This window comes from Topomyia yanbarensis, chromosome 2 (assembly GCF_030247195.1).
Source record: "Topomyia yanbarensis strain Yona2022 chromosome 2, ASM3024719v1, whole genome shotgun sequence".
Classification (NCBI taxonomy): Eukaryota; Metazoa; Arthropoda; class Insecta; order Diptera; family Culicidae; genus Topomyia; species Topomyia yanbarensis.
The window spans coordinates 21,906,830-21,934,091 of NC_080671.1; the positions used below are offsets into that span (position 1 = coordinate 21,906,830).

Sequence of the window (27,262 nt, forward strand, 5' to 3'; positions counted from 1 at the left end):
ACGCCTCTCGAAGCACTCCAATCTACGAACTGCCATGCCGTAGCTATCGGGAAATTGATCGTAGTCATAACGCTACAATAATCCTGTTTCAAAACCTATTTTCGCTCGTTTTGTTGTTTGTTCCAGAATACTATTGACCCATTTGTCTTCTTCCAAGTCCTAACCACTGTCGACTGACACGCCAAGACGTTCCACAGTGAAATATTGTTTGACCATCTCGTGCAGCTCGTTGTCCGATGAACACTCGCAGATATGTAAGTTGAAACTTGTAGGCTTTCCTCTGCCTACCGCAGGACTGTAGACAGTCCAACCTAAACGGGTCTTCGCGGCGATGGATTCTTCTTGTTGACCTTCGTTGTTGCTGTCAGGTGTGGATCTTACTCCTTGTTCTTTTCGACTGTTCCAGGTGTGAGTGGAATAAACATCAATTTGTTTTCCTTAGTTCCCTGTGTTTTTGCGCTGCGAGTTTATTGTCTTGTATGGCGAACATTTAGGTGTCGGTGATCCGACAGGCTAGGTACGTCAGAAACGTTCCAACTCTTTATATTTTCCGCTATTTGAGCGCTGCATAACGTGAGGTCTAGTACTTCACTCCTAACAGCGTTCATAAATATAGGTACAGCTCCCTAGTTACATACATTGACATCATTTTACGAAAGGCATTCTAGTAGGTACTCACCTCTGGTATTTATATCCGTGCTACACTGGTATTTATATCAGTACCGGCCTGAGAGCATAATTTCCGCCTTCCTTTTTGACGCCATTTTTTTAAAGAACTTCTGTTTCCGCTGTTTCCACGAATTGTCGAACGCGTCCGTTCGTAAATGAATTATTTTCCAAAAGAACGAAAATATTTTCAAAGCCTACTTTTACAGGTGAGTCGTTTTTCCGTTATACCCACGCTCTCTCTCTTTCTCTCCTAGAGTTTCTCCCATCGTCTTTCCGTTCGCACACTCTCATTTAACACTCATATCCATGGCAACCGTCGTACCATGAAAAGTACCGTTTTCACATTTGGTATCTCACCTTGCTTCTCAGGGTTGCTTATCGACTGAACAGTTACCTTCACTCATCGAAGACTTATTATTATAATAGTACACTAATTTGATCGCACTATTTTTTGTAATTTTATTTTCCTTAATTACATCTATATATCCGCTACACCCCATATTGTGCGATGTGCATTGGCATCACACCCAATGATAAAGGGCTTGTTTGTGCTTCTGCAGTACTTTACGAGGGCAATGGAATAATTGGAGAGAATTTTACTGCTCTGTTTATCAAAAATGCAGCTCTTGGCGTGGGCTGTACGTTACAATAAACTATCTTGTGAGCTGAGGTATTTAAGCCAAAGATTTTGTGCTTATTTGCCCACGGGTCCTGTAGAAGAGCGATGTCTAGTCGATCTTTGGTGAACCTCCGGGCAAGGACGCTTGTGACACCTTTTGCCTGGTGGAGGTTCACTTGAATACAGCGAATGTTGCTCATTTTTTCAGTGTTTCTTTACCGTCGATTTTTAGGTCCAATGCTTCGTTCTCTTTATTGTACCGACGGCTAGTCACAGGCTGTGTGCTGCTGAACCTTCGCCTGCAGGGGATTTTCGATCCTTTCCTTACGTATCAGTTCGTGAGGATACGAATTGATGAACAGCTGTTTAGAGCAGCGATGAAATTTGCTTCCGTTAAATTCGAAACCTCGATTCTCTGTATACAGCGTGGTGAGATAGGAAACAGCCGTCATCGGGTTTGTCGAAGACTTCGACTATGTGGCCCAGAGCCTGGTATTAAGCCATAAATTCGGTATAACGAGTCACCAAGTAGACCTTTGTTATCGTTGAATGGTAAGCTGACAGTGTACTGACCGCTATCGTCGCGAGAATGTGTTTCTACGAAATGCTTCTCAATGACTTGCTCCTTTGGTGTCAGTGACGACGCTTCCTGGACTGTTTCCAATTCCCAGAACTTCACTAGAATACGATTTATATGCTCTTCACGCAGATTGTGGAACAGATGAGTGTTCCTTGACGGACCCACTGAAGATCCAACCAAGTTCGGTCTCAACCAACATAGGACTTCCAGCTGCAAGCTTCATATGACCGTTTTTTATGAGACTAAAGAAAAGTTCTGCCCCGATGATCATTTGGATTTGATTGGGAACATGAAACGATAGATCAGCCAAGGCAACACCAGCGGGAATTAATCAAGGACGGATGTCCACTTGCATCATCGGTAAGTTGGTGGTAATTGTTGGAACTACCAGAAAACCTAGAAAGACATTGAAAGAATTAATGCGTGAGTTAATCTTAGTGCAAAGTCTGTTTTTAACGCGAGTTTTGGCGTTATTAAGTCCACTGATGTGTAGGTTTATGCGTTCCATGGTTAGGTTTAACAGTTTAGCAAACGCCTCGGAAATTAGATTCGAGTCATACCCTGAGTCTAACAAAGCACGGCACGTATAACGCGTTTCCATATCCGCTCACAAGCACTTCTGCAATCGAAAGTAGCACCGGCGATGTCGCACAGTTCACTGATCCAGCTGGCACAGTGAATTCCTGATTTTCGTCTGGTTTCGCAGATGGCTCGTTAGGTTCGAAAAAACGGAAACGGAAAAAACGGACGGAATATCGAACAGGAAACAAACATTTTCAGCTGTTTAACCAACTCGTGCAGTTTCAAAAAAGCTATTTTTGATTTGTATAAGTTGTATTTAGTACGAGACAATTTTCATAGACCTACCGAGGAATATCGAAGAACAGTTAGTACGTACGTACGTGTTCAACGTATTGCTCGTTTGGAGAGTTCCCTCAATCACGGTGATGGGACAGTCGAACCCGAATGCGGAATAGAGGTATTCTGATTCCCCGATAGCCTTGTTCAAATGGGTTTCGGTACGGACACCGGCCGTTCTCATTTCCTTCTCGATAAGTTTTCGCACAATCCTGATAGCTCGCGGTGAGCGCTTTTTGTAAACGACCGGTTAAAGTTGATGGTTCACACGCGGTTCATAACTTCGTTGATTGCGAATTTAGCCATTTCCTCCGTCTTTGCCTAGTCCAGTGCAGACGCCTAACAGGAACTGGTTAAACAAAAGAGGCTGAACTTTTAATTAATTGCGACGTATATTCCTTTATGCAGCTTGAAGCGTCCTCGAAAAATCCCAGTTAAGTTCAGCCGGAAATTAACTGGAATTCTGGCTTGTTCCAGTTAGTGTTCCGGCTCCAGTGACACAACCGATTCTAACTAGAATCGGTTGTGTCACTGAAGCCGGAATGCGATCTGGAACCAGCCAGAATTCCTGTTAATTTCCGGCTGAGCTTAACTGGGATGGAACTTGACCAGGGATGCCAGGGAATATTTTGTGAAATCTGTGTACAGACTTCATCTTTGGCAGGTTCAGCAAAGCGTCTCCATGCGTATCGACTATAAGTCGTTCGTCTTCGTACGCATCCTGTAGCACCTTCCAGGTTGCAGAATATTCATTAGTATTAATGACATCCTGATCGATCTTATGATGGTCTGGAATATGCACTTGAAAGAGTACCGGTTTCCAAACTACCATCGAAGGTTGCAGATGAGGTGTCGAGTTGTTCCTGCCTACCGGCTGCTAAGGTGGATGCTAAGGGGGATTGAAAACGGGTGCCAACCGTTCCTCCTTTGTATTCCATTCGGCCATCTCCGACTGGATCCTCACGTACAGCGAATCAAACATCTCCTCAGTCTGGATGTTGGTGCGCTTGAAGTCCTCTCGCTGGTCTCGGAGAACTACATCACAGATCTCCAAATATGGTTTCTCCAATTCGTCGTAACAACATCGAAGATTCTCCAGCTGCGGGTTCAACCAGTGAATATTTTTTATCGGGCAGGCAATCCCTGACCAAAACTGTCCGAATTTAGCTCAGTTGGATTGGTTTTTAGAGGGCATCACGTGCTTTAATAAAGACGCGTGCTTTCGTTATAAAGCGTTAATTTTTACTGTCGTGATAAAAAAAAATGCTCATTTTTTTATTCTCTCTCCTGCCGATGGTCTGGTTTGACTGGCGTCGTGTGCTGCGTCATCTGGATTGCCAAGCTATCTTAGAACAGATTAACGTAATGTGCCTTCCTCGAACAACACGTAACTACCTTATGCTCCGATTATCATTTTTACACACTGATTGTAGTATGCATGGAGCCATTACAGGCCTACAAAAGATCTTCAACCGTGTCGCTTCAGTTTTCGATTTTAATTTGTCATGCCAAACGCTGCATCTACGATTTTCCAGCATCTTGGACCCCGTTTTTGGTTACTTCACTTCAAGAGAATATAGGTTAAGCGGTTTCGCATGTCTCGTGTACTGCCGTTATACGCATAATTGTCCCATGTATATAGGGAACCCCATAGAACATGGGACAAATATGCGTATTACGGCAGTGTACTAGTCGTTGACATATTTGTAATAGGTATTATTTATTGCTGTTTAACCGTGATAATCAGTTCCGGTCCAGCTGATGTTCGGTACGATAAGCATGCTAGACAACGACCCCCTGGTTGTATCGTTGTTTTATTTCATTTTATTATTATTACTTTAACAAAAAAATTGTAACGATTCGACTGTTAGTAATAAGTTTAGAATGACGACATCATTGGGTCTTTGAAATACATGCTGGTGTACATCAGATAAATACAAATATAAAAGTTGCATATTTTTAGATACCGTTTATTTTCACAGGTGATTGCTCTAACGATAGCTACATATGTCTTTTATTATTTTATCCCTAATTAGCTATAATAACACTAACGACAACATACCAATCTCTTTTCTTCGAATCACTACAGCATAATTGATTTTAGCATAGGTATCTTTTTCGGCGTGCATGTTTCCTCTGCGGGTGGTAGGAGTAGGCTACAATTCTTTCGAACATGCCACGTCCACTACTACGTAGGAACCCAATTTCGAATAGTGAAATACGTGCTGTAAATCCATACATTGAAATTCTCTCTCACAATGTTCGTACAAAAACCAATGACGGTTAACTGTTCGCAATAAGGCCAATTCGTAGCACGATGTAGAAGCGATCGCTTCTTCCAACGAATCATTTACAATCATATCGTGATGTTATATTAGTAGGTATAAACAACCAAAAACTGCTGGTTAATCATCACAGAACTTATCAAATTGTCTTTTACATTTTAGTACCATGATTATGGGCGAAATTCCTACAAATTCGCACGTTCACTTTGTTGGCTAGTTAATGCACGAAAGCTCACTGTTTTTTGTAAAACTGTTATTTGCATTCCATTTGTACAATTATTCGTGTAATTGAATTAATATTGGCTGCATTGTCGTTTAAATATGAAAGGATTTTATGTTTTCCTGTCTCAAAACTTTTCCACGGCATTTTGTAAAAACTGAAGTTCATGTTAAACTTTTTATGTTCTTGTACAATCTTAATGCAAACAATCTTTCAACTAAAAATATTGAGCTTTCAATTAATAACAAATTTTGCGTGAAAAACAAAATGAACCTGCGCTAAAAGAATTTCGCCCGCTGTATTATTCAGTCGATTTGAGGCGATTTAGTTTCGATTAAAAAATAACTATATCAGGTTGCTTTTGCACATTTTTCAAGCATAGTTGAAATAGACGAAATATACGGGCATGTTTGCTCGAAACAAATTAATTACAACAATTTGATATATGCTACAACAACGCTGGATGGAATTAATTCTATCTAATCAGGTATAAAATAAATTATGTGTATTTTACTCCAACATGCAGAATCTGCAGATCTCACGTCTGCAAGTTTGATACAAATAAGTAGAATAAATAAATTTGGTGCGTTTTTTTTAGAAATAGTTCGATAATTGGAACATGACCATTATCTTTTTGCTTCTCCAAGCGACACGAAGATTCCAGCAATAGAACAATGGTTCGTAGATACTCAAAAATAAAACCCCAACCTTACGATTATGACACATTAAAACACTCCCCTGGCCCGACAGTGCATACTAGGGAAAACCGGGCACGATTCCACTGAGCTGACTCTGATGATGCGCCGCCTGGTGGTGCACATTGGCCGTCGCTTGCGAAAGCTGCTGCATCATCTGGGCACGCACTTTCTGCTGCTCCAACCGGTGCACCTTTGCCAACAATTGCGCATTCTCTAGGTACATTTTCGCAGCCAATCTATCGTTGTTGGCCAATCGGTTCGCCTGTTCGGATAATAGCACGCGTTGGTCCTCTAACTGTTTGCGTAAATCAGTGATTTCGTTACGCTGTTGTTGCCAAATTTCTAGGAACAAGAAAGACAAATTTCAAAACACGATGAGTTTAAATTTGCAAGCTCAAACCACTTACGATACAGGACATCTTCCGTATAAATCTGTTGCCTCTTCAGCATTGCCTGCTGTTGCCGAATTTTCTGCTCGAGATGTTGAATCTTCTGTCGCTGATTCGGATGGGCTGGCTTTGTGTAAGCTTCAGCCAGTATTGGTTTCGCTTCATACAGCTGCTGAAATTCCATTTTCAAGCAGTCCCGTTGTTGTGTTAGTTCTTTGATCTCATCCTGCAGCTGGAGCTGCATAAGCCGTAACGGTTTCAGTTGATCTTGGTTTACCATCGCCACATCGGTTTGGGATACGGATTTGTGACTGGAATGAATCGATAATCAGGATATCTATCCATGGTAACTAGAGCCGAATAAACTAATATAAAAATGTTTATGTACTTTTGAATGACCCATTGTTAAATAAGCACAACTCGGTATAGTTCTGTTATTGATCATACAATCTATCCTATCAAAGCTAACATTAAAAGAACAACTAAATAAAAACATTAAAAGAACTGCTCCCTCTTAATACCACATACTATAAAAAAGCAAAGATAGACTCACATGCTGTGTGTGGAGGCCAAACTGTGCGCACTCCGAGCAGATTTAATCGAGCAGACATCCGAGCAATCGACCAAATCCTGATGTTCACCTCCACAGAAAGCCACATCGCTATTCGAAGTAGCGGCCGTAGCCGTCATCAGCGGTTTCTGAATGGGAGAAATGGTACGGTTGAAGCCGGGATCATCATCAACGCTCAGCTCGTCCCCCCCGATCGCCGCATGCGAAATTGGTGAACGGGGAGCGTTCTGGCCGATACTGTTGATTGCTTCAACCGGACCACTACTCAAAGGCTGACACCAGTTGGGATTCTGATAATCTCGAGTCGGTGCTTGTATGGTGCTCTGTTTCATAAGATAGCTAATAGGCGAACTCGCGGGACTATCCATTTCCGGAGTGTCTACCCGGGGTGGTGTGGCACTGAAAGATTTACCGTTAGAAAAGTATATCACTTACAAAACACTATACTTACAGCATTGTTTCCGACGAATATTTAGCCAACTGTTCGAACTCGGTAATTCGACTACGAAGTTTATCAGCTTCGTGACTCTTCTCCTCAAGCATCAGTTGAGCGTGCTGCAGTTCCAGCTCCAGATCCAGATACTGCTGTTCGAGAATATCTTTTTCCTCGATAGGCGAAAGCCTACCATCCTCAACTTTGCTGCTTCCTTGTCCGGCAAACTGTTCCTCATACTCGGCCATCTTCTTCAACAGTTCGTTGAATTTATCATCAGAAATTCGTTGTTCTTCCTCAAACAGTTGACGTTCTTCGTTGACTTTGTTCTGCCAATAATCTTCACAAGCTTCGTACTCCTTACTCATTTGTTCCAAACTAGCTTCTAACTCATCGCATCGAGCCTTCAATTTACCATGCTCTGTTAAATCCTGATCCGCCGGAGCACCCTGGCTTCCACTTTCAATCTGTTCGCTAGTAGAAGCACTTCTTTCCTCCAATCTCTTCTCCAATTCAGCAATCTTCGCCTTCAGCTTTCGTATTTCCTTATCATTAGAGGTGGATTCATTAATGTTGGAGTAATCCTGCGAAATACCGCAGGATGCTATTGCACTATCATCTTGTATACCCAACTCAGATTGGAGGGCCATCCAGTCTCCGCTCGAGTCCGACTCATTTTCCAAATCATTGCTGCACTTGCGGAATTTGCCAAGGCGTGGACTTTCGTCAGAGAGTCGCGCTTTACTGGGTGAATCACCTTGCCGCTTCCTAGCTGCACTTGCATTTTCCTCGACACACCCGGTCGTATCCAGCACCACCGGAGACATTTCCAGTGTGCTGGTCCTGTTAACACTACTCCTCTTCAACTTAAATTTGGTCAACTCGAAGTTTAATGATTCAATTTCAGCACTCAACTCATCGTTCTTATCTTTCAAATCCTTATTCTCAAGCCTCAACAGTGAAATCTTATTACTTAGCTCTAATACTTCCGGATCATCCTTTCCACCGATTCCGTCATCGAAATCATTTCGATTATTCTCTACCAATTCAGCCATATGATTATTCAGCTTAATATTCTTATCAAGCATATCTGTCAGCTCCTTAGTCAGATTATCTTGCTCAACTTGTAAGCTTTTGTTTTCCGCTGTCAGTCGACCGATCTCGGCCTTCTGTTTAGCTTCCTCCGTTTCCAGAGCGCGGATACGCTTCTCCATGCCCGTGCTGACGCTTGACAGCTGCTCTCGTTCATGTGCCAGCTGAGAAGACAGTTCCTTGATCGTTTCATTGTGACGCTGCTCCAACATACGGATTTTATTCCTTGTGGCGGCTTCCAACGAATTGTGCCGTTCGTCCACTTCCTGTGCGATCAGCAGAGCCCGCTGGTTAACCTCCTTGTTATCTGCGTAGAGTTTTTTGTTTTCCTCCACCAGTTGAACGAAGGCCTGCCGCAAAGCGCCAACTTCGGCTTTGTGTAGCGCGAGAGAGGCCTGGAAAAGGGAAAGAATAGTGTCATAGAATCGGGTACCACAAGAGATCTAAATACTGGTCGCAGTGATTCGTTCCCTTCAAAAATAGATATAGAATCTAATGAAACAGAGATTGAGATAGTTTTCTAGAACTTTACTGCTCGACCTATTATTCCAGTTCGCAATATCGGCCGATTTATTTACATGACTCGAATTACGTTTTTCGTTGAAAAACACCGGGGCAGTTGATTGCTCCAGCAGAAGTGGGAATGAAACACCTCTGGTGGCCTGCTCTTCTGCTAAAAAACTGCCCCGGGGTTTTTCAATGAAAAACCCCATAACCCACGTGAAATGTCTCGTGCTTGCATTCTCGCAAATAAGGCTATTGACGCGTATCTCATACAGGAGCTTACAACTCGCGATATCTGCGAAGTCACAGTCTGACCGTCGGTAACAACATACACAAAAAGCATATATATATTGTTCAGCATATCTATCGCATAACGAGTCATCTCCTTCTGATAATTTCAAAAGCGTTGTATCATATTGTAGCAGAAATGGGCTTCCGCTCATTATTGGCAGTGATGCAAATGCTCATCACATCATTTGGAGCAGCTAAGACATTAATCTGAGAGGCTCTGTATAAGTAGTACTCCATATTCTGAATGTAGGAAACCGCCCAACTTTTGCGAAGTTTTGGAGAGTGGAGGTGTTAGACATAAAGTGCTGCTCTGAACGAGTTTCACATGAGATGGGAAATTGACAGGTTCCAAATGACACTTAACTCATCCGATCATAAATAAATATTTTTCGATTATCTTGATGTCACGCTCAATGTGGTAACTTGTTTTTTTATCTTAAATACGTTTATTTAGGCCCAAATGCTGTAGCTTAACGAGGCCGATAATTCATTTTTTTTTAAATACATGTCACGTGGGGGAAAAGAAAGCCGTATTTAGGGGCGGCTTGCTTCCCATCTTATGTAAGTAAAGGAAAAAGGTAGGAAGTAGGATACATATTGTGTAATTGACATCGTCGTTTGCTGATTGATCATTGTGGCGGATATGCACACTTTGTTGTAGTGTTGTAGTTTCCAGCCTGTAATCGCAGGGGCGAGGGGAGGGTCGATACTTCGGATAATTATTGGCACTCTGATGCTGTCATGATGTTCTCTGTATCATCTGCATGTGAGGTATGTCATGATGTTCTGGATAGACGGTTATCAAGAAGGGTATGCACCGAAGACTCGTGAAGCAATGTCATATTGTAGATACAGGGATAGGTTGGTGAGATTCTACTGTGAATGAGAGAGGGGAAAATGTATTAAACTTGGATATCAATAGTTTTCAAAAAGATATAGATAAGAAAAATATAGGGGTGGTCACGGCTTGCCAGGACGTCCCGGACTGGCACATAGGGTGATCTACCTCGGGCCCGAAGGGAATCTATTAGTTGGGACCTGGCAACACAGTACTCTGCGCACAGCCAAACAACATGCTCGATGTCGTGATAGCCGTTCTCACAAACACAATGATTACATTCAGCAAGCGAGACCCAAACCAAGGTAATCTGGTAAGATTTTTCAGATAAAGCACTCAGATATTCCGGTATTTTCCCCAGGAAATACGGTGAGTGCTTTCCAGGCTTCGCCACACGGATGGCCTCAATGGAACTGAGACTATCCGAAACGATGAAGTAATGGTCTGAGGGCAGGGTGTCAATGATCCCGAGAGTATACTGAATGGCAGCTAATTCTGTGACGTAAATTGCAGCAGGATCATTGAGTTTGAATGAGGCAGCAAGATTTTCATTGAATATACCGAAGCCTGTGGACCCGTCGAGAATTGATCCGTCAGTGTAGAACATTTTGGCGCAGTCGACTTGATGGTATTTGTTATAGAAAATATTTGGGACCACTTGTGGGCGAATATGGTCCGGAATTCCACAAATCTTTTCCTTCATGGATGTATCGAAAAATACAGTTGGGTCAGAAGTATCTAAGAGATGAGCACGGTTGACGTTATACGTAGATGAATTGATGTTCTGTGCCATGTAATCGAAGTACAAGGACATGAATCGGGTCTGAGAATTAAGCTCGACAAGCCTTTCGCAATTTGCAATCACCAATGGGTTCAGAATATCGCATCGAATGAGCAATCGATATGAGAGGTCCCAGAATCGATTTTTCAACGGAAGAACGCCCGCCAGCACTTCGAGACTCATCGTATGAGTCGAGTGCATGCAACCCAAGGCAATACGTAAGCAACTATACTGGATTCGCTCCAGTTTGATGAAGTGTATGTTCGCAGCGGAGCGAAAGCAGAAACATCCGTACTCCAACACTGATAATATCGTTGTTTGGTACAGCCTGATTAGGTCTCCTGGGTGGGCACCCCACCATGTTCCAGTTATTGTACGGAAAAAGTTGATCCTTTGTTGGCACTTCTGTTTCAGATACCTAATGTGACATTCCCAGGTACCTTTAGAGTCGAACCATACCCCGAGATATTTGAATGTTGAAGCCTGAGCAATAGTTTGATCCATTAATTGAAGCTGTAGTTGCGCTGGTTCACGCTTTCTAGAAAATACGACTAGCTCAGTTTTCTCCGTGGAGAACTCGATACCCAGCTGGAGAGCCCAAGCAGACAAATTGTCCAAGGTATCTTGCAGTGGTCCTTGCAAGTCGACGGCTTTAGGACCTGTAATAGAGACCACACCGTCATCTGCAAGCTGCCTTAGCGTGCAGGAATTGACAAGACATTCGTCAATGTCATTCACGTAAAAATTGTAGAGGAGAGGGCTTAGACATGAGCCCTGAGGAAAGCCCATGTATCTAAATCGTGAAGTCGATAAATCGCCATGCGAGAAATGCATTTGTTTTTCAGACAACAGGTTTAGCAAAAAGTTATTTAAAATTGGTGAAAGACCATGCTGGTGCAAGTTCTCATAAAGAATGTTGATAGAAACTGAATCGAAAGCCCCCTTAATATCCAAGAATACTGATGCCATCTGCTCTTTGTTAGCATATGCCATTTGAATTTCTGTTGAGAGCAACGCGAGGCAATCGTTCGTCCCTTTGCCTTTGCGGAAGCCAAATTGTGTATCTGACAATAAGCCATTTGTTTCGACCCAATTATCGAGGCGAAACAAGATCATTTTTTCGAATAACTTCCGGATACAGGACAGCATTGCAATCGGACGATACGAGTTGTGGTCGGAGGCTGGTTTTCCTGGTTTTTGGATAGCGATGACCCTCACCTGTCTCCAGTCATGTGGGACAATGAGGAGCAGTGGATTGAACTAGCAGAAGTGGGAATGAAGCACTTCTAGTGGCCTTCTCTTCTGCTAGAAAACTGCTCCGGGTTTTTTTTAATGAAAAACCCCATAACCACGTGAAATGTCTCGTGCTTGCATTCTTGCAAATACGACTATTGACGTGCATCTCATAAGCGGCCCTTACACGTTCAATATTTTTGTCAATACGAGTATTGACGATATTGCTTCAATACGTCAATCCCATTTGAAACGTACATCGTCAATACAACTATTTTCCATTACACGTACAATACTTTAGTCAATACTGTCTAGTATTGTCAAAAATATTGAACGTGTAAGGCCCGCTATAAGGGCCCCTAACACGCGCAATAAAAGTGTCATTACTAAGTAATGACATTACTGGAATTGTATGGGAATTCCATCATTACTCGCTTTACACGTTCATTATAAGTGACATTACTGCTCAGTAATGACATTACTAACGCCTAGTGTACGGGCCCCTATACCGGAGATCACAACTCGCGATATCTGTGCAGTCATAGTTACTCTGACATAGACAAAACGCAGATTTATTGTTCAGTATCCCGAGCAAAGTCAAACATCAAAATTACAGCAAATAGACAATATATTTTGAAATCCTATTTAGATATTGGTTTAAACTTTTTCCGATATGCATCATATTTTAATGTGCTTAGATGCTTTGCGTTTCTTAGAAAAAAAAGTTTTTTTCTATTTCTTTGGGAAACATCAAATTGATTAGGTACTTATTTTGTTATCAAAACAACATCTATTTCAACATCTCAATGAGTTTTCAATTTGCTTTCACTGATAGCATAAATAGTTTTCTGTTTGATGTCGTAGGACAATTTATTCTGCTATCGATTTTGATGTTTCAACCGTTAAAACGACCAAAATGATAGTAACTTGAGCAATCATTACCTACTACATCACAACATCAAGTTTAGTTCTCAAATTGTTATCAGACTCTGCTCGGGATATCTATCGCATAACGAGTAATCTCCTTCTGATGATCTCAAAAGCGTTGCATCATATTGTAGCAGCAATGGGCTTTCGCTCATTATCGACAGTGATGCAAATGACCATCACATCATTGGGGGCAGCTAGGGCATCAATCTGAGAGGCACTGAATAAGTAGTACAAATCTCCATATTCTGAATGTAGGAAACCGACCAACTTTTGGGAAATGTGGGAGAGTGGAGGTGTTAGACATACGGTTTTGCTCTGAGTTTCACATGAGCTTGAAAATTGACAGGTGTTATGTAAGCAACATAATAGAAAATACAATATTTGTATAATAGTTAAGATAATGTGCATATTGAATTAAATTATAGAATTAAATTATGGTTCATTGAGGTAATTGTGATAAGCGTGCACGGCATACCCGACAGAAGAAGGTGTGCGAATAAAAACACTCGCGTCAGAGATGCCAGATTTGCAGACAAGTCTGCAAATTCGCAGACTTTTAATTTAAGCTGCAGATTTTTTCGATGACGCAGATATTTGCAGATTTTCTAGTTTGGTTGCAGATATTTGCAGATTTTTTAGTTTTGTTGCAGATATTTGCAGATTTTTGAATATAAAAGCTTTTGGTTACACTAGCTTTCCTGACATTTTTTGTTCTTTCCAGACTTTTAAAATTATTATTGCAGACATTTGAAAAAAGTACCTGGCATCTCTGACTCGCGTACAAGCAAAAATTTGTCTGGCAACAAAAACCGGCCGTAGGTAAAAACGTCAAAGATAGAAAGAAAAAAAGAGAGAAAAATAGGATGGCCGCGATCAAAAAAGGTGTGTCCATCGTTCCGCGCAGTTGAGCGACGAAAATTCGGGTATTTCGTGTGGATCGACCTATTTCCTTCGGCTCGGTTCCGTTGTGTAGTGTTTGGTGATGCAGTACGAAGGCCTGGGCGGGAATTTGTCGTCAAATGACTGCTATCGGCTTTGGGTTACGGCACGTGACGTGAAGGAATCGGCTGAGAATTTCATCCAGCAGAAAAGCACGTTCTCGCTGGGGAAGAAAAAATCGCTGCATGTGGAAAAGGCAGCTCCCTTTTGACGTTAGAAGTTTGGGACATTATGGTGAAAAGTTGGCATAGTAATCCACCTACAGTGGTCCTCTACGGGGTGGAAAACTTGTGATTTGACCCGCACGAGCCACATTCTCACACGCCCGCCGCTATAAGACCAGTTCGAGAAAAGGAATAAGAAGTGTGCCCTAAATTGCCTCGGGAGGAATTTCGGTCGGGACTCTACTCGATTTTTGTGCTTGAACAATGCCGAAATCGCGCGAACCGATCCTCGGGTTTTATGGTGCAAATTTGTAGTGATCCTGTCGAGGAAAGGGCGAGGTAAACGGTAGTGAGAAGTCGATGTGTTCCCATTCAATTTTGTCGAACCAATTGAATGCACCTCTTGCCAACTTCGGACAACCGCACGAGTAGCACAGAGGCGATAGGGAGGAAAGGAAAACAAAGCAACGTTACGGGGTCCAACGGAAAGGAAACTCTCAACCAATTCCCGGGATCGTATGCTGACGGCTACGAGGTAATATACCAGAACATGAAATATGGACTCTCGGCAACCAAAGAACTGGCGGAATACTTCCGCGAACGGTCCAACCGGGAGGAGCACAACTCGAAGCTGCTGGCCAAGCTAGCGAACAAAGCCGGTTCCAGCGGGGGTGGCACATTTTCTCCACTCTGGATTATCCTCAAGTCTACGACTGAGCGGCTGTCGGAGCTGCACTCGGTCAAGGTGCAGAAACTGAGCGATTTAGTTAAGAATATCAACAAATAGGCAGAGGAACTGCACAAGAAGCACAAGGCGGTTGTTCGGAAGTACGATCAGCCACCCTACACTACAACCCTGCGACTATATCACACCAGCACGAACGACAGCGAGTAAAACCACATATGGGGATATGTGTGGTGATTGCCATCGCAGGTAGCAGCGCGAGATGCACCAGAGACGATTTCGACGATCACCACCAGCAACACATCGACAGAAACCAACAACCGTGCGTGTGATAAGGACGGCCGATTATCCCGAAGACACCACTGATAAGAGCGGGGAGAGTTGATAACAATCTCCCGCTCCCACACCCGACGGAAAACATCGCATCACTGCTGCCGAAGGTCTGATGATGATCCAAATTTGGAGCACCGATCAGTCACCATCGAAATCATTCTGCAATCAGTTCACCGGGAAGCATGCGCGGTGGATCCGCATGAAATTTTAATTTGTTTGTAACATGTTCCTTTAGTTTAAGTTTAAATAAATCTAGTAGCATGTGTATCCAGTATGTAGCAAATAAAAGCGTTGTTTAAGTTACGCATGGTGTGTTCCGGATTTTAAACCGAAAACCATTTACTGGTGGTTCCACGGTTGGTTGTTCCCCTGGAATAGGAACGAAATTTGGTTGTGCTGTGGCTGGGTTGCTACAGTGCCCCTCGATGTTGGGAATTGGAATTCCTTCCAACGCTACCATTGCTCAGGACTATCGACGGATTGAAGGTAATTGGCCATCTCCCCAACATTCTGGTCCTTCGAGCCGGATCGGAACCGCCTTGGAAAGGACGCTGTCGGCACTGGGTCGACGCTGGTACCACACCGACGCTAGGAATCGCCATTGCTGAAGCCGCAGGAATTCAATAGCGGTCGCCATCGTGCCAACGAACAATTGGCCTATTCAACAACTCGCTTGGCGCCTGGAATCGGCATCGCTTTGGACGGACCGCCATTGCTGCTGCTAGTTTACACGTGGCTTGGACCCAGCGGATTGGATTTTTGTCCAGGTTAGTGAATTCTTGCATTCTATATGTCCAGCCGAACTTGGCAAATTCAACAAGCTCACACATGGTTTTCTATGCCCTTGTTAATCCGAACCCATTCATTGGAGCTGTTGTGTGACTCAACTGGAATCATCTGCTGGAAAACACGGTTGATTGCCGTGGTTCGGCAATTTGGCCTACGATTTCTACACGGCGCGGTTATCCTCGAGTATGAAATTATCGCAACACCGCTGACGGTGAGGAAAGCCGTCCTTTGCAAGGATCAACTAAGCCAATCGACTACGCTAGGAGCAACTCAAGGACACCCGTGGTACGAAGAGGAGGCGCCGCGATTTTTTTGCTCAGGTAAATTTACAATTAGTGTACTACCGAAGCTAGGCATTCAGAAATACACCATTTTAATTTTGAATTGATCCTCTTCGTGTTACCACTACTATTGCTGAGCCCTGTTTGCCTATTCGGCACAAATAAGTCTTCGAACTGGTGATTTTGCAACATTTTTGGAATATTTCACCGTTTTTTTGCATTTGGTTGGAACTTATCAAACAATTGGTGCCGTTATTGGTTTGTGTGGTGAGTTGCACGGTATATGCCCGGCCGAAGCCGGAGGTTTTCGATTACTACACCACGTTCTTTCCTCTTCGCTCCACTTGTTTGCTGATTTGCGAGTTTTAATATCCTTGGAGGATTTGATGTGACGTCACGACGTTGTGAAGACTGATTTATCTGACTGATAGGACTGGAGCGTCGCTATTTGTTCTGTCGGGTCAGTAGCTTCATGCAGTATATGCCTAGCGAAGCTAGGATTCTTCACAGATAACTACACCACGCCTCTCTCTTTCTGTTTACTGTGAAGTGCATGATGCCTGCGGCAAGTTCGTCTTCAAACAAAAAACCACCGTCAATGCGGGCGTTGACGGCAAGGTTGAAGGAAATACAACTATCCTTCAGCGATATTTGGCGGTTTGTACAATCCTTCAAGGAGTCTAACACGGTTACTGATATCGAAGTACGCCTTGGTAAGTTGGAAGAATTGTGGGAAAGCTTCAGTGATACCTTTGTTGAAATCCTATCCCACGATGACTACAACGCCGAAGGGTCGGCGTACGAGAAGGAGCGAATGGAATTCAGTGACAACTATTACGAGGTCAAGACCTTCTTAATGGACAAGGTCAAGGAGCTTCAGGAACCCCAGGTTTTGGAGCAGTCTCTTCGAGCAGGTGATGGTGTGCCGCATGGGACCTCAGACCACGTCCGCCTTCCCCAAATTAAACTTCAAACATTCAATGGTGACGTGGACGAATGGTTGAGCTTCCGGGACTTGTTCACTTCGCTTATACACTGGAAGGTGGACCTACCAGAGGTGGAGAAGTTCCACTATTTGAAGGGGTGTCTTCAAGGGGAGCCTAAAAGCTTGATCGACCCACTCCAAATCACCAAAGCCAATTATCAGGTGGCATGGGAAATGCTGTTGAGGCGATACAACAACAGCAAGCAATTGAAGAAGCGGCAGGTGCAGTCGCTCTTTAATCTACCTACACTCTCCAAGGAATCAGTCACAGATCTCCACGTTCTCGTTGAAGGCTTCGAAAGAATCGTGCAGACTCTCGATCAGGTGATTCAACCGGCGGATTATAAGGACTTGCTGTTGGTCAACATTCTCACTGCTAGACTGGATCCGGTCACTCGACGGGGGTGGGAAGAGGTCTCCGCTTCAAAGGAGAATGATACGCTGGTAGATTTGTCGGATTTTCTGCGGCGTAGAATCCAGGTTTTGGATTGCTTACCGTCAAGAGCGGTTGACACTAGGGGTGTTCAACAGGCAGCGCAACAACTGAAGCCGAAACAGCAACCAGTGAGGACCAGCTATAGTTCGACCCAAGCGTCTGGGGGGCGCTGTGTATCCTGTTCAGCGGATCACCTACTGTACCAGTGTAGCGCTTTTCAAAAGATGGCCGTAACGGACAGAGATGCACTGTTGAAGGTTCATGCACTCTGTCGGAATTGCTTCAGGGCAGGACACCAGGCAAGGGATTGCCAATCTAAATTCTCTTGTCGAAATTGTAAGGGTCGTCACCACACACTGGTCTGCTTTAAGTCGGAGAGAAATAAGGATTCTAAGGTTGCAGCAGCTGCTGCGAGCAGTAAACCACCAATTTCCAAGGAACCAACTACCTCTACTTCAACTCAAGTGGCTAATGTGGCTGCAACTGATGTCCTGGTGTCTGGTTCGACTCACCAGTATTCTTCTAAGGTGTTACTGGCTACAGCAGTTGTTTTGATTGAGGACGAGGAAGGTAATCGACTTCCCGCTCGCGCCCTTCTGGATTCGGGCTCGGAAAGCAACTTCATTACGGAGCGGTTAAGTCAGCGGTTAAAGATATTTCGTGATCGTGTGGATATATCAGTCCTCGGAATTGGACAAACTGGAACCAAGGTTAAGCACAGGTTACGTGCGGTGATCCGGTCACGTATATCTTCATTTTCTCGAGAGTTGGGTTTATTAGTTCTACCCAAGGCTACGGTCAACCTTCCAACCTCTACTCTCAACACGGATAGATGGATAATACCGGATGGGATTCAACTTGCAGATCCTGCATTTTTCGAGTCTAGCGCAGTGGACCTCGTGCTCGGCATCGAATCCTTCTTCGACTTTTTTGAAACCGGTCGAAGAATTTCCATTGGGGAAGGCCTACCGACTCTCAACGAGTCCGTGTTCGGATGGGTTATATGCGGCGGCGTTTCGGTTTCAACCCAAGCCCTACACATTAATTGCAACGTATCTACATTGGATGGGCTTGACGAGTTGATGTCTCGCTTTTGGTCTTGTGAGGAGGTAGAGTCTGGTAAGGCTCACTCACTGGAGGAGAAACGCTGCGAGGAGCTTTTTCTACGTACGGTTCAAAGAAATCCAGACGGTCGGTACACCGTCGCTTTACCCAAGAATGAAGACGTACTTCCACGGTTGGGCGAGTCAAGGGACATCGCAATCCGACGGCTTCAGGGAACAGAACGTAGGCTGGCAAGAGACTCATCACTACGGGATCAGTACGCTGCCTTCATGGAGGAATACCTAGCGCTGGGGCACATGAGTAAGGTCGACAATGTTTCTGCAGGATCAGTCAAACGGTGTTATCTACCGCACCACCCGGTGGTCAAGGAATCGAGCACTACCACCAAGGTTCGCGTGGTCTTCGATGCTTCTTGTAAGACCTCTTCGGGAGTATCGCTCAACGATGTGTTGCTGGTTGGGCCAGTGATACAGGAGGATCTACGATCAATAATCTTACGAAGTCGGACCAAACAGATCATGCTCGTGTCCGACGTGGAGAAAATGTTCCGGCAGATCAACGTAAGCCCACAAGATCGACCACTTCAGTGTATTCTTTGGCGTGCCACGCCAACAGACAAGATTGACACTTACGAGCTGAATACAGTTACGTATGGTACCAAACCAGCACCATTTTTGGCTACCAGGACGATTCAACAGCTGGCTGTAGATGAGGAGAACCACTTTCCACTTGCTGCAAGGGCGCTCACCGAAGACACGTACATGGATGATGTGATCACTGGCGCAGACGAGGTCGATACAGCACTGAAGCTACGAAAGCAGTTGGAAACGATGATGTCAAGGGGAAGATTTCGATTACGAAAGTGGGCATCGAACTGCCCTTCAGTGCTAGAAGGTATTTCCGAGGAGGAGCTAGCAATACGGACTTCGGATGGTATCGATTTGGACCCAGACCCGACAGTTAAAACCTTAGGATTGGCATGGATGCCAATTACGGATACGTTAAAGTTCCAATTCACGATTCCCATCCTGGACACTGCAACACCGCTAACTAAACGCTATGTGTTGTCTGTGATTGCCACTCTATTTGACCCTTTGGGGCTTTTGGGAGCTGCTATTACGTCGGCGAAGATTTTTATGCAGCTATTGTGGACGTTACGAGACGATACCAATAACAGATTAGGTTGGGACCAGCCACTACCTCCAACGGTGGGTGAGTCCTGGAAAAGATACCACGAACAACTTCCGCTTTTCAACCAACTCCGAATTGATCGTTGCGTGATCATACCGGAAGCCTTGAAGATCGAGATTCACTGCTTCTCGGATGCCTCAGAGAAAGCTTACGGTGCATGTCTGTACTTGAAGAGTCAGAATGCAAAAGGGGGGTTTAGAGTCCGACTGCTATCCTCCAAATCAAAGGTGGCTCCTCTGAAGTGCCAAACTATACCTAGACTGGAGCTCTGCGGTGCTCTTTTAGCAGCCCAGCTATATGAGAAAGTCAAGCAATCGATTAGGATACCTACAAAAACCTTCTTCTGGACTGATTCGACATGTGTCTTAACGGTGGCTTCAAGCGACTCCAACCACATGGACTACATTTGTCGCTAATCGAACGGCGAAAATTCAAACAATTACGGAGGGCTGTCAATGGGGACACGTCCCAGGAGTTCAAAACCCAGCAGATCTGATATCTAGAGGAATCAGTCCGGAAGATATTCTTAAGAACACCTACTGGTGGCAAGGTCCATGCTGGTTGGAGAAGGAGCAGCATGAATGGCCAAAAAATGTCGTGGATCAACCGATAGACGAGGGAGAGGAAGAGAAGCGACGCACGGTGGTTGCTGGAACTGTTTCGGTTCACGAGAAGTTCAACCAAGAATATCTAGGAAAATTTTCATCGTATAGTGATCTCATTCGCCGTACTGCATACTGGTTGCGATTGATGAATCTTCTACGAGTACCAGCAAGGGATCGAAATTGCGCAGAATTTCTTACCACGGACGAATTGAGACAGGCGGAGAACACACTGATCCGTCGAGTGCAGAAAGAGGTCTTTGCAGATGAGTGGAAGGCTCTATCCAAGGGTACTGCAGTTTCACGGGGATCCCCGATACGTTGGTACAATCCATTTATTTCGAATGATGAGCTAATCAGACTAGGAGGTCGATTGCGGCACTCTCTCGAATCCGAGAACACCAAGCATCCAATCGCTTTACCCGCACAACATCAGTTTACTCGATTGATTTTACGATACTATCACGAGCGACTACTCCACGCTGGCCCGCAGCTTTTATTGGGAGTAGTCAGACTCAAGTTTTGGCCATTGGGAGGTAGAAGTGTTGCAAGACACATCGTGCATAAATGCCAACGATGCTTTCGTTCAAAACCAACACTAGTTCAACAATTTATGGGAGACCTACCAGCCTCACGAGTTACGGTGTCCCGCCCGTTTTCCCGTTCCGGAGTTGACTATTTTGGCCCTGTCTACATAAGGCCTGTGCCGCGACGAGCAGCAGTTAAGGCATACGTAGCCATTTTTATTTGCCTTTGCACCAAGGCTGTTCATTTGGAGCTCGTTACAGACCTTTCTACCAACCGGTTTCTTCAAGCACTGCGACGATTTGTATCCAGGAGAGGACGATGCACGGACATGTATTCCGACAACGGAACCAACTTTGTCGGTGCGCGAAACCAATTGCAAGAGTTCCTCAAGATGCTAAAGAATCGCGATCACCATGATGCAGTGTCTAAGGAATGTGCGAAAGAAGGAATTCAATGGCACTTTAATCCGCCAAGCGCACCCCATTTCGGGGGCCTCTGGGAAGCTGCAGTTCGTTCGGCCAAGCATCACCTGCTAAGGGTAGTAGGTGAAACACCTGTGTCTCCAGAGGATTTCGTTACATTGCTGGCTCAGGTGGAAGGATGTCTGAATTCCCGACCTTTAACACCAATGTCTGACGATCCCAACGATCTAGAACCACTGACGCCAGCGCATTTTCTCATCGGTTCGTCTATCCATGCTATACCAGAACCAGATCTAGCTACGGTACCAGTTAATCGACTCAACCACTGGCAACTCATCCAATGCAAGCTGCAAGCCTTTTGGACTAGATGGCGTAGGGAATACCTCAGTCAGTTGCAAGCGAGGACGAAGCGATGGAAACCAGCAAGTTCCATTGAGGTGGGAAGGCTAGTAGTCATCAGGGAAGACAACCAACCTCCCATGAAATGGAAGATGGGAAGAATTTGCGAGGTTCATCCAGGTGCAGATGGAGTGGTGAGAGTAGTCACCCTAAGGACAGCCACAGGACTGTTTTCTCGACCGGTGGAAAAGATTTGCATCCTACCACTCTCGGATGAAGACACTGGACCCGATGCACCAAAAACGTCCAACTGAAACCCACCCTTCCACTATCCCATCCCATCGAAGAGGATCCGTTTTTTTCTTATCTTTTTCAGAAATTTGATGAATTTCTGGGTGGGTGAGGATGTTCGGAAGTACGATCAGCCACCCTACACTACAACCCTGCGACTATATCACACCAGCACGAACGACAGCGAGTAAAACCACATATGGGGATATGTGTGGTGATTGCCATCGCAGGTAGCAGCGCGAGATGTACCAGAGACGATTTCGACGATCACCACCAGCAACACATCGACAGAAACCAACAACCGTGCGTGTGATAAGGACGGCCGATTATCCCGAAGACACCACTGATAAGAGCGGGGAGAGTTGATAACAATCTCCCGCTCCCACACCCGACGGAAAACATCGCATCACTGCTGCCGAAGGTCTGATGATGATCCAAATTTGGAGCACCGATCAGTCACCATCGAAATCATTCTGCAATCAGTTCACCGGGAAGCATGCGCGGTGGATCCGCATGAAATTTTAATTTGTTTGTAACATGTTCCTTTAGTTTAAGTTTAAATAAATCTAGTAGCATGTGTATCCAGTATGTAGCAAATAAAAGCGTTGTTTAAGTTACGCATGGTGTGTTCCGGATTTTAAACCGAAAACCATTTACTGGTGGTTCCACGGTTGGTTGTTCCCCTGGAATAGGAACGAAATTTGGTTGTGCTGTGGCTGGGTTGCTACAGTGCCCCTCGATGTTGGGAATTGGAATTCCTTCCAACGCTACCATTGCTCAGGACTATCGACGGATTGAAGGTAATTGGCCATCTCCCCAACAGCGGTCAAGGAGGAGAAATCCAGCACTCAGGATGCGGTTCAGGCCATGAAGGAATCTAACGTGGCTGTTGAGCTACTACTCCAACTCGGACAGTGATAGTGAGGACGAACGAGGGGAACGAAAGACTCACGTTGAGATCAAATTACTGAATAATGGGGCGACGAAATCGACCAGCAAACACTGGTCCTACGGGCCGCAAGGGATGAACAAGGGAATTGCCCTAGTTGACGGGACCCCTTTGAGATTTTTCTGACAAGAATATCTCTGCAGGCCGCTGTCAACGCAGTCGACCGATGGGCACTCGCCACCGGATTCAACATCGACGCCACCAAGTGCACCATTACACACTGCTGCAGCACATATAATCCTGCCAACGCTCGTCCAATCCTCCTCAACGGTACAGTGGTTCCGTAACAATGATACCACACTTCCAGCGACTGAAAAAAGACTGCGAGAGCAGAAAGCGGCTAGTCCCGACCATTTGCTCCCACCACCTCAAAAACAACCGCCGAGTAGCGCTGAACGTCGGACGATCCCTTATCCACAGTAGAATCTTCTACGGAAGTGAGGTGACTTGCAGGAACCTGGATGAACGCTCCGACATCCTTGAGCCCCTATACCACGGAGCGGTGCGGCTAGCCTCCGGTCTACTACCGAGTACCCATAGCCGAAGCTGCCTGTGTAGAGGCCGGAGTACTACCCTGCCGCTATGGGTGCACCAGGGTGGCCTTCAGAAGGGCACTAAGCTTCCTGGAGAAAACTTCGGGGGACGAATGCCCTCTTCACATCACTGCTTCCAACCTGTACCAAGAGTTCCCCAGCAACGACCTCCCACCAAACGCTCTTCTTCACCGGGGGAGACCGCGGGCTTGGTACGACCCCAGACCCAACACCGACGACAGCCTTGCTCGAACTATAAAAGTTGGTCCAGCAGCATACTGGTTAAATATAGGCAGCTAATTCACCGAACATACTCACATCACACTCAAATCTTCACCGACTGTTCCAAAGCGAATGACGGTGTAGGAGCGGGGATCAGCGGCTTGGGGAGCAGGCTCTCCGCCTCCCTCCCTCCAGCTCAGTTCTCTCGGCGGAAGCTGCCGCCATTGCAGTAGGAATGGCCAAAAGATCCACCGATACACCGACGGTCATCTTCACAGACTCGCTCTCAGTACTGAGGAACGTCGCTAGCGGGACCTCCAAACATCCCTTCGTTCAGGCCATCGAGACACTCCAAAACCCACTGGTTCCGGGTCACAGCCGGATCAAGGGTAACACAGACGCCGACCGATTAGCACTCATCAGCAGACGGGCGCAGTCCCGCCTCCCAGATGAGACCCCAACCATTGACATCATCAAGGAGCTCAACACCAGTTTACAGAACGGATTCATCAACCACTGGCAGAGATCTCCCAGCAAACCAGCAATCGTATATAAATGTCTAAAATAAATTACTAATAATGACAGATTAAATCGAAATTATAAATAATTCAAGAAAAAATCATGTTATGTTGTAAAAAGTTTACATAAAATGCAAATCTAAGATCCAAACACAATGTTTACATAAAGTTATAATTGAATCCACTCTAACTTAAAACTTAAATCTGGTATGTTCATTGATACATTGTACATGAATCGATTTGCAATTGGATTAAACTGCAAAATTGTTCACAATAAACAATGTACGCTTTGCTCATTATGAAAAAAATGTTTGCAATAAAATCATTAACCGAGTATTTTTGGAGTGCCACTTTAAGATAAACCTATGGCATTTCCAAATCGCAATCACAAAAAATTGAAAATGTTCAAAAAGAGTCGCGATTCGACAGTGTATAGATAGATCAGTACATAACGATTACTCTAGAAATACGAAAATCTTGGAATCGAGACTGGAAGTAACTAGTAGCAGGTAATTTAATAATTCAATATTAATTCTTCAAAAGGGCTAATGAGATTTTTATAAACAAACCTATTTCGCTCATTACTCCGCTGTCGAGTCGAATTTCATGAAAGATACACATGAATCAACATCTTTACCCTTGGTAGAATCAATTTCAAATGTCTTCGGGGTTGAAAATATAACAAATTAAGAAAAATCAGCAAAACAAAAGTTTGTTTACAAATCTTATTAGCCCTATTCTAATGTTGATATGGAATTGATATACAGAAAATACAGATAACAGTAAACAGTTATTATGAAACATCAGCAGCAGGTCTTATAGGAAATTATGAAAATTATCTCCATATTTTTTTTATTTTCATATTTATTTTTAAAAAATACTGATTGCTACCACATACTATCCAAAGGCAATCTCTAGGTATGATTGTATAACTGATCATATACAAACTCAAAAAGAAAACATAGATGATCGTATAATGTTTCTGATAAGATCAAAATTCGTCGTATATTTCATCGTACTGATATACCGCTTTGTACGTATATGGCCTCCACTTTTGTTCACATAGAAGGAATCTGTGCATTTTATGTAATCAATTTATGTCGCTTAAGAGTACGGGTAATTAAATTGCAACTTATTAAAGTGGATCAAAATGTTGGCTGGGCTCGAAATCTTACCCAAAAAATCTACCGACACTTGGATCGACCGAGACAGCCAGAGGGAACAAAAATCGACCGAGACAGCCAGAGGGAACAACATCGTGTCCAGCGATCCCGTCCCAAAATGTGCCTCCTACAATACCCGGCTCACCGTCGAGCACCTGCTGTGCAACTGCCGAGAACTAGAGGACCTGCGGCGTCAGTACGAACTGACGGGACATCCTATCCAACGACCCGGTTCGGGAGGAGGCACTCCTCCTCTTCCTAAAGAATGCCGACCCATACGACCGCATTTGAACAATAACATGGATAACGCAGGCCATCCGCCACACTCCTCGAAGATGTGGGGAGGCTTCCCGCGGCCCATCCCACCATCTGTCTACCACAAGGCACCACCTTCCAGGAAACCGCGACCGAACCCACAAGATGATTCAAAATTATACGGCAATTAAATTATTCATTTAACCCATTATGTCCTAGCGTATGAAATTTCATACGCAAAAACAACACATTTCTGGATTAATTAATATCCTATGATTTATAATGTGTATGCTCAATAATATTTCTTTATAAAATTCCATTGTGTTTTCGAATGTCAAAGATGGACAAAATTCAAACCAAAATATGAACAATACATATTATTAAATTTCTTTTCTAAATCACTAATTCTTGTTTTGGATTGAGAACCAATGGACATGAGAGGTGTGAAAGATGTGGCTCAGTGCGAAAAAATGGAAGAAATTGGTAGAACAATTGCGAAAATTATGCTGGTAGTTCAAGGTATGAAATTTCATGCGTTAGGCTGAGCCGAAATCTTTTTTTCCTAAGGCATTTTTTTCCTTTTTAGGACCCGGAGAGGATTCACAACTTTCTCGCTGATTTTAACGTTGAATCAGTGCATTCAAGGTTAACAAATGCTTAATACGTTGCAAATCATGCCTGGTTCCAACCAGAATCTTTTTTATATAAATTCTTGTACGAAAATGTTCTTCATCTTAAAATAATTTCTAAGATTGAGAGAAAGATGGTTTGATGCAACGAACCAATCATGCGGAGAAATGGCACGTAAGAGGAGAGAAGTGTTAAAATCACTCAAAAAAGCTGCTAAATGAATGATCTCGCCAGGTTGAAGATATTCCGATTGTATTAGCCGAATTTTCTCTGTAATGATCAACCCAGCGTGTGATATTTCATACGTTTGTTTTTTGCGCAACAAAACGGTTCAAAGAGGTTATTTTATTTTTCCCATTCTTCATTCAGCATAACATGAGGGCTCACGAAGTATTTTATAAATTATCAAAAGTTTTAATATAGCTGGGTTATAATGGGTTAATGAAGAACCATTTTGAACCTTGAATAAGGAAGAAACGTGGACAACCGTACCGACCGTTTCAATTTGATTTGATTTTGGGTGTGACTTGGCCAAGAGGGTTAATGTCACTCCTTTGGTTCCTGGGATGGGACAGAGGTATTTAGCCCCGGCCAAGCTAATGAGCCTAGGTTATAGCGCATTTACTCTCTTTATTCCCCGGACTGTATACTAATAGCTACTTTGGATGAGCCGTATTTGAACTCTTCCCTAAATGGTAAACCTGGTTCAACTTTTTTCTTAAATTGTAGGAAGAATACGGGGTAAAACGGCCATTCTGACTATCTGCAGTCGACCTTTTTACGTGAGCAGTGGATATTCAAAGTCGTATAACCGCCAATTTTCCAAAATTCATTTCATTTTTTTTTTTAAACTTTTTTTGAAAGCTGATGCCGTCATTTTGGCAAGAAGAGCATGTCAAAATTTGCAATATTTTTATTGTGAGAATTTTTCAAAAATTGCAATTTAAGCCT

General features: G+C 44.1%; 1 protein-coding gene across 3 annotated transcripts in view; it reads right to left on the reverse strand.

Annotated features, from left to right (window-relative positions):
* Window positions 1–4,680: 4,680 nt before the first annotated feature.
* LOC131686224 (blastoderm-specific protein 25D) overlaps window positions 4,681–27,262 on the reverse strand; it is a 57,618-nt gene continuing 35,036 nt past the window's right edge. For all 3 annotated transcript variants that reach the window (XM_058970471.1, XM_058970470.1, XM_058970472.1), the window contains 4 exons: window positions 7,341–8,809; window positions 6,872–7,288; window positions 6,337–6,629; window positions 4,681–6,271 (listed from right to left, as the gene is read on the reverse strand). In XM_058970471.1, coding sequence (XP_058826454.1) covers window positions 5,988–6,271; window positions 6,337–6,629; window positions 6,872–7,288; window positions 7,341–8,809 — 2,463 coding nt within the window. In that variant the 3' untranslated portion in view covers window positions 4,681–5,987. The remainder of the gene's footprint in view (window positions 6,272–6,336; window positions 6,630–6,871; window positions 7,289–7,340; window positions 8,810–27,262) is intronic.